The 8,220-nt window shown below is 45.1% G+C and overlaps 1 protein-coding gene across 1 annotated transcript; it reads right to left on the bottom strand.

Annotated features, from left to right (window-relative positions):
* Window positions 1-1,663: 1,663 nt before the first annotated feature.
* On the bottom strand, window positions 1,664-6,829 carry GRXCR2 (glutaredoxin, cysteine rich 2). Its single transcript, XM_010288679.1, has 3 exons — window positions 6,485-6,829; window positions 3,687-3,899; window positions 1,664-1,843 (listed from the first exon to the last, which is right to left on the bottom strand). The coding sequence occupies exons 1-3, from the start codon at window positions 6,827-6,829 to the stop codon at window positions 1,664-1,666; spliced, it is 738 nt and encodes a 245-aa protein (XP_010286981.1).
* Between the last annotated feature and the right edge of the window lie 1,391 nt (window positions 6,830-8,220).

The raw sequence follows: 8,220 nt of genomic DNA, 5'->3' as shown, positions 1-8,220 counted from the left end.
CGTCCCAAGGCACGGCTCCTCGCTGCAAGCATCGCCCCAGTGACGTCGCGGGATGAATGGGAGTAGCTGATGCAGCCAGGAGGAGTAACAGTGGTTGAGAAACATCGTAATTACCAAAGAACAATAAATACTGATTTTATAAATGCGTATTTGCATCTAGTTTTATTATAAACATTAAACTATCAGGCAACAATTTCAGCTGGTTGCTTTTTTCTTATCTTGAGCTGGCAAACTTTCGAAAAAGCCCAACAAACTATGAGATCAAACAGGTCAAAGTTGAGGGAAGAAATCCACTTGACAACAATTTCTCATTTGTGAGGTCTCATCTGCCCTCAGTGAATACCCCAAGGACTACATTTTTTTGTATTGCAGATCCTGATACGATAAATGAAGCCAATCAAGTATCTGCTATAGACGTATGCTTTTTTTTGAAAAATAAAGCCTCAGTACCCACTGAACAATTTCAGTAGGAGACATACGGAAGTATAAGAGTTAAAACAAAGTATTGCAGAGAAATCTTATAACCTACCATAGGAAAATAGAAACTTGGCCATAAATTACCCTGTCTAGGCTTGCAACCTCAGCATGAAGTACATGTGAGCAGTCTCTTAACTCATCAGAGCCTCAGAGGTAATATGCAAGTTAAGGCCACATTAACATTACTCGTGAATATAAAATGTAATAAGTTAATGCTTTGGGGAAAAGATACCATTTCCCCCGTTTGCCTCAACCTCCTGAAGCCCCTGTGTTCTGTGCCACCAGTGGCAGCCTGCAAAGCCTCCCACATCATTGCTTCACCGCAACTAATTAGAGTTTACCTTCCACAGATGACAACATGGGATTAATATTAAGCAACAGAAGTCTTGCTCACCACCAGCCTGATCCTGAAAAGTGCTGAGCATCATACAGGGGAATTTTAGTTCAGCACTTCCTCATAAGTAGGCTAAAAACTTAATAACTTTTATTTATAATAATAAATTATTGTACATTTTTTATAGGGTTTTCAATTTCTTCCCATAAATCAGACCCCAAAGGAATCACTGCATCTGCTAAAGCAGATGTAAGAATCGGCAAAATCTTGGGGAAACCCTTGTGACACTGCAGGGCAAGTACAGAGTTAACTGCAAAAGACAGCAATTTTAAAACGTTCAGGACGTTAAAACCTCGGGGAGGCACCGCTCTGCTGTTGTCGTACAAACGGACTTTACACGTTACCGACGTGCCCAAACTGCACCTACTCCTGCTGCTTGTAATGGTGTTACTGGGGCGCCTGGTGGGCGGGGGCCTGGCTGTGCCGGGCACCAAACACCGAACTGAGGAGCAGTGCCAGCAAATTTAGGCTGAGTTCCAGATGCCAGAGACATTTACGCAGGTGCTTAACTTCCGAATGCAGAAAATTTCCTCGAGCATGGGGGATGCGTTCACCCCTGCAGGCACCGGGGCCTGGGCCGGTGCAGAAGTCAGACAAGTACGTAGCAGACAAGAGCCATGGTGGTAGCAGAGCTGCAGCATTCACATTTACAGTGAGATACGTGTAACGTTCCTTTCCCATCTTTTAAAAACTTGTCATGATTGCGAGGCTGCTTGAAGGTTAAATAATTCAAAGTTTTTGACAAAATATTGCTGTGGCGCTTGCAGCCTGCTGCCGGGATGGCGGTCCTGCTCAGGCAGCACAGATCTGGCAGGGCTGCAGGCCGCTTTCATTGCAAGCCGGACATCGGAGGGCCCTGTAGGACTCTCTGAATCTGTTTGCCAGCATTGAAAACTTGCTTCCATGGCACAGTGAGCAAGGCGCAGAGCCTGACCCTTTACACTGGGAGCAACCGTCTTCAGCATCTCCTTCCTGAAAGAGACAGATGATGAAAAAAAATCTCCTGCTGGATATCAGACACCAAAGTCAGTAACATACTTGAAAGAGGGAAATTCTGTCTTCTGGTCTTTTAAGTAATTGCTGCTCCTGACATGCCACTCTGCCAATACTACTCACTTCTCTACAGCAAGGTCTTCAAGAAAAAGGCTCCTGTATATTTGGGGACAATTTCTGGATACTTCTAGAAAATTAGAAGCGAATGTGACTGGGCTTGCAACACAACACTTTTAAATTCGTCTTTCTCCTCCTGCAAGGGTCTGCATAGCTCCACACGTCTTCCCATCATTTCCTAACATCTCGGCTCTGCATCCCCAGTTTTGAGCCACGTTTCATTTCCTCAAGCATTTCTCCTTGCCCTCTCCCCTCCAAATCCCTCATCGCCGACATGCGTGGCTTCTTTCAAGCTGTCCCTTGTGCCTGCAACTCTCTCCCAGGGTGCCAGACAGCCTCTTTCAAATCCCCTCTTAAAATTCAGTGCTTCCACAGAGCCCAGAAATTATTAAGTATCTGCATCAGGAAGAATGTAGCACAGCGTAGGTTCATTCTTTTGATGTCAGGGTCAGAGTCCTGCATCGTCCCTGTGCAGCAGTTCCACTTTACATGGCACTATGGAAGGAGATTTTAACTAAGATATGAGGAGTTGGTGCCAGATACACTTCACATTGGTGCCTGCTTATGAATTTGATAGTCCAAATTAGTTGACTTCTCAGAAGAATAACCTTCCTGTGGTTTGGTCATCTTTAACTGAATGTTCGTAATACCAGTGTATAGAAAGTCCAAAATTATTCTTAAAAAAAAAAAAATCATAGTTTTAGGACCTTCAGGTTTTACTTTTTGTTCCCAAACATCAAGGAGGACTGGAGTACTTTGCCGAGTTCTGCCAAGGTTAACAAATTTCTCTGGAACAATGCCTTACAGGAGCTATTGTCTTGCTCCAAAGTGTGTTCCTCCAGTGAAGGTGACTGGAGGAAGGCCATCAATTACCTTTTGGAGGTCCTTTTTGACACACATTCCCCCAAAGGCCAGAAGTGATTTTTTGATGACTCAGATAGGTGTCTGCCAGTAGATGGAATGAATCTTGGCTTTTATGTTAAAGCCCTTTTTCTGAAAATCAAGTTTATTTCAAAACTGACAAAGGCCAAAATTCCGACTTAGTTTCTCAGGGCTGTTTTCAGTTTTCATGGGGTCTTTGTGCAGGTGAGCTGTAAGCAAGGCTCATGGTTGCAGAAGGACCAAGGTAACCTGCACTCAGCACAGGTCGGTCTCAGATCTGCAAAACTGTAATGCTTCGTATTTGCCCGGCACGACAACATTATGTTTTGTGGTATCAAATTATGGTCAGACTAATTGGGATTCTGACCAACAAAGACTAACCCGTGAGAAAACAAGTGGAAGGCACAATCTTATTTCAGCTCGTATTAAAATTTTAGCCTCTGGCAGTCTCAACCACAGAGCAGCTGTGTTTAGCCTCGTCAGGCTGGAGGAACTCCGGCCTGCCCTTATTCCACTGGGAGAGAGTGACGACGGACGGACCTAAGCCAAGCTACATAAACATCAGTCATCTCCAGGGGAAGAGTCAAGTGGGAGACATCAGCATCTGGCGACAGAACGGCTGTCCCCAGAGCACAGGCTGCAGTGCCGCGTTGATCGGTTGTCTCCCGAGTGGAAAGAGCAAAGTGATGCTTTTAATCCAAATTTAGTTAAGTGCCAGATGCAGACATAGATGGGGCTTGGGTGGGAATACTGAATGGTCTGACCAGGGCTGTAAGACCCAAAAGACTTACGGGAAAAAAAAACTCTTTCCATTTTTTCTTACCTGCACATACTGGTTGCAGGCAACCTTTTTTTCCACATCTTTATGTCCACCACCAAATCTTTCTTTCCTTTCCCGGTATATGAAGGCCCAGTCGTTTATTCCCTCAGTCTGGATGATTCTTTTCATGAGCTCTCTCTCGTCCATTGGTGCACGGATGATCTTCAGGTTATTAGTGTAGATGATGATCTTGCCAAAATCTAGAATTGGGGAAGCCTGTAGAAGGATCTTGTCAGTGTCCCGCCTGTATAAACACACTCTGCAAACGCTGATGATCCCTGGGCTTCCAGAACATCCCCTCCACCGGTCACCTGCTCAGCTGGCTCTGCAGCACCAGCCGGCTGCCCACCACCACCTCTGGGCAGGGAGCAGAACAAATTTGAGCAGGGAGCAGAACGGCAGCGGGGAGACAGCCCTAACGGACCACGGGATCAGGCCAAGGCTGTGGGTCAAATCTTAGGAGCCTCACTTTAATGTCACATTCCGGGTGGGGAAAGCTTTCTGGGATGTAAATTCTCATTCCAACCCATATGCAAGAAAAAAAGGCGGCACAGTTCTAAGAGCAGCGGTGTTGGCAGATACGGAAAAGCAGCCTCTGCACTGGAGACTGACCTACATTTCTTTGCAGGTTGAGTAGTTGGAGGGGGTGCAGGCAGAGAGGGGTTTTCATATTTATGGCCAGAAGTAGAAATTCCCCATGACGGTGACCTATTCTGTAGCCTTTGATGGGGTTTTTCAGATTTAAAAGAAAGCTTTTCTTTGTAATTTATTAATGCCAGCAAAAGGGTCAGACGATAAAACCACCTCATTATTTAATGCTAAATTGTGTTCCTAACAGCAAGGAGCCAGTCTAAATAACCATCTGTCATCACACTTGAATTTATATTCTTTTCTAATGATTTCAAAGCTAAAATTGTTATGGTCACACATATCTCTGAAAGCAGCATTTTGTTACCTGGTCCCTTTTTCCCTTTGCACTAGTATCATATGGCAGTTACTATAGCCTATTGTTTTACACACTCTCCATATTTCGCTCTGCCTAAGTATCTGTGGCAAGAAGCAATGCAAAAGGAGATGTTCTCCTAAGAAAATACCCTGCCAGAGTCGCATCAGCTGACATGAGGTGCATGATGTTTCTCCCAGCAATTGGGCACCTGCTTCTCTATGGGGAGACGCGCGGAGGGGGAGGCAGGCGAGCACAAATCCTTACCATTTGCAGAAGGCTTTAAAAGCCTCATATTTGTTACGCAGACACCGTGCCTCCAAATACCAAATGCACGTTGATATAAAACAGAACTGGTACTGGATAGCGTGATTACTCAAGGTATTTACGGTTAGGGAAACTAGGACTAGAGATGAGCGTTACCCAAGAACGCAGAACAAATTAATGGTATGGATAAGATCGCACTCGTGCTCTGTCTTCAGGCAAGAGAGATTCATCGTGGTTTGATATTTTCAGTTAAACTAGATGCCCAGCGTATCAACTAAATATAGTTCAAGTGTCAGCCATATGGGTTTCCTACATGCAACTTTGATTAGCACCAAGAATTAGTAGACTTTTAATGTATTCAAACCAAGGCCATAAGAAGTATTACATACTTTTTAAAGCACTTCAGTCTCAGTGACGTTCCTTATATCCTTTCTGGATATGACAGCAGCTGGCGTACTTGCGTGACCTCACATCTCTCGCTGGAGACACACACAATTCTTGACCTTCCTGCAAGCGGCTGGGGCAGTAGCACCGAGCAGGCGCCGCAGGACCGGGGTGGTGTGCGAGGCAGGGCAGGACAACGGGCCGACTTCTTCGCTGACGCGAACTGCTCGTTGTTCCGAGCCGGATTGCAGTGAGCCGTCTCCCCGGGAAAGGCCCGATACCGATTCAGCCAGCCAGCCTACCTCACCCTGTCTTCCTTTTTATCATCTTTCCTTTGAGCAGACGCACCTCAAGTTTTACAAGTCTGCTGATTATATCAATATAACATACTCCATTTAGAGTTTGCATATCAGTGTGATGTGGCTGTGTTATCAATAGTGCCGATATGCCATCGTTGGTGTATGAATTGTTTAGTTGGTGCATCTAGATTTGATAAAACCAAATAGCAGCAAAAGATATATAAATCTAATTCGACAGGGTAAGAAAATGAACATAATCCCTGTATATTAATTAATTTAGCATATATTACATTGGTACTGGTTTTTTATTAGGACTAACAAGACAGTTCTATATCAGTGGCATTAATTATATGTTAACAAAATAGCCAGTGAAACTAAGCTGGGATTTTCAAAGTAGCCAAAGGGTAATTCTGACTTGCCAGAGGATGCGGATGCCTTGCTCGGAGGCTCACTGGCACGCTGCCGGTGGCACTAACCTTTTTACCAGCTCAAGTCATGCAACTTTAATGTTTAAAATATAGCTAATTAAGATAATATCCACCTTACATTTGACTGCATTAGATGCATTAGAATTACTATATATAGATGGATAGACATGGAAATGTTATATCTTATTCTATAAAATGGATCAACCCAGTGAGGAGAGAAGATGGAGCACAGCTAGGCACTTGCTGACCGCACTGCTGTAAAACATGTGGCTCCTGCCATTTGCAGTAAGCAGAATACAGAATTTGTGGGATAAAGGCTGAAGATTTACAAGCACCCTTTTAAAATCCTGGACTGACAAAGCTGAGTTTTATACGAATGAGGTTCCAGTTTGAGACTCCGTTGCCATATTGCTATAAAAATATTTCAGTCTGAAGTCGGTTTCCAATCCGTTTGACAGCCCTGGGCTGGCCATTACTTACCTTGCAATGAGTGTCGCTCGACTGATAGTCGCTGAGGAGAGGCGAGTTACTGGTGAGACTGTATTTCTTGTCCTCTTTGAATATGCTGATCCGTTGGGCAGTCAGCTTGGCTGGCGAGTAAAACCTGTTTTCTGGCATTTCCCCAGCCCCACAGAAACGGTCGCCTGGCTCGAAGCTGTGGCGGAGAAAACGCCGAGAGTGCTCTTTGGCTGGGGGCTCAAGTTCCTGCCCATCTTCATAGACTTGTTTCAACACTCGACCACTGTAAGCTGACGATATTTTGAACCTCACTTTGCGGGGCCTTCCCTCATGCCACTGATTGAGTTTCTTCTGGTGCTCATCCATTATTAGGATCTCAAGATGCAGGTCCCGGAGATCAACTCCAAGAGCTTTGGGTCCAAAAGAACACTCTCCCCAGCTTCACCCAGCCACACAATGCATAATTCAAGGTTTACTAGTAGTTCCTCTCATCTTACAGCAAAACTGACACCACTGTATTAAATATTGATAGATATTCACAAAGAGAAAATATCAATGGTAGTGAAATATAAGGCAGGTTGGTGACTGGTGGACAGGCTGGCTTACCACAAGAGGAAAGGGGTTAACTTCGGGAGGCTAGGATTAAATAGGAAACTCTCCCCGTGTTCTGAAACCATGGAAATGCTTCTGCTACGTGCTGTGATAAGAACTACCCCAAATACACCATCCCAGCAGCTTTTCACAATTTTCTGACAAGGTGAGAAGGCAAAAAGGCAAGTTCACAGAAAAAGCAATCCAGCTTCACAAATAGCAAATGTGAATAATTCCTCTTCAATTCTTGCTCTGAAACCCTGAGAGTACAAAGCTCCATTTCATTTTAATCCAAACGTGTTCCTCTACAGGTTGGTGGATATCCAGTTAAGATTTTCTGTCTCTCTAGCTTTCAATCCCTATTTGTAATTCTTGCTGGCTTTCAGGGCCTTTTGACCATTCTGGGTTTGCTTTTCATTTTTAAAAGGACAATCACCTGCCGAGAGCCACCGGAGGCCCAGTCCTCTGCTCATCAGCCGTCCCTTGCATGTGCTCCAGGGGCACAGAAAGTGCAGCGGCTCCAGTTTGGCCATTTTCTTTCCCAGTTGGCAGAGCTCTGCAGAGCAGCAGGGACGGGGCCGTGGGTTATCCTGGACGCGAAGGGACGTCAGCGTCGGGCAGGTCTCCGCTTTGCAGGTCTCCAGCCTCGCTCGGCGTCTAACTGGGGGACTTCGATTCCTCGGTGCTCACGCAGCCCTCCGTCCCGACAGCGGCGAGCAGTGACCCAAGTTACCTCCCCGTGACAGGCCAGCGTTAGAGCTCCCCGCCCGTTGCCCCAAAACCCACACCTTACCGGCGTGTGCTTTGCCACTCCGTAAAAGTTGGGGTTTGTTCCCTGTGCCCATCCCCAGCTGTGCACTTTGGGCTTGTCTTTCCTTTCAAGGGAAAAAATGAAGTCTTTAGTACCAAATGCATCAGAGTAACTGCTGTCTGGGTTTTAAACATCTCCTGGTACCTACGTGTATCAAGTATGCACAACAGGAGTTAAAATCTCTCTTCTTTCAGGTTCCAAGATTTCAGTAAGTTTCCACTATCTTAAGTCCCACTCAGTGAAACTGCATTTAAACTAAGCTTTCTGCCTAAATCCTTCCAAGGCTACCTTCTTTTAATCCAAAAATCAGAGCTTTTAAAGCTTAATATGCTCAATAGATTGATTTATTGTGTTT

Source organism: Phaethon lepturus, unplaced genomic scaffold (assembly GCF_000687285.1).
Source record: "Phaethon lepturus isolate BGI_N335 unplaced genomic scaffold, ASM68728v1 scaffold23120, whole genome shotgun sequence".
Classification (NCBI taxonomy): Eukaryota; Metazoa; Chordata; class Aves; order Phaethontiformes; family Phaethontidae; genus Phaethon; species Phaethon lepturus.
The sequence above is the reverse complement of the archived record's forward strand: the minus strand, read 5'-3'. Positions and strand labels throughout refer to the sequence as shown.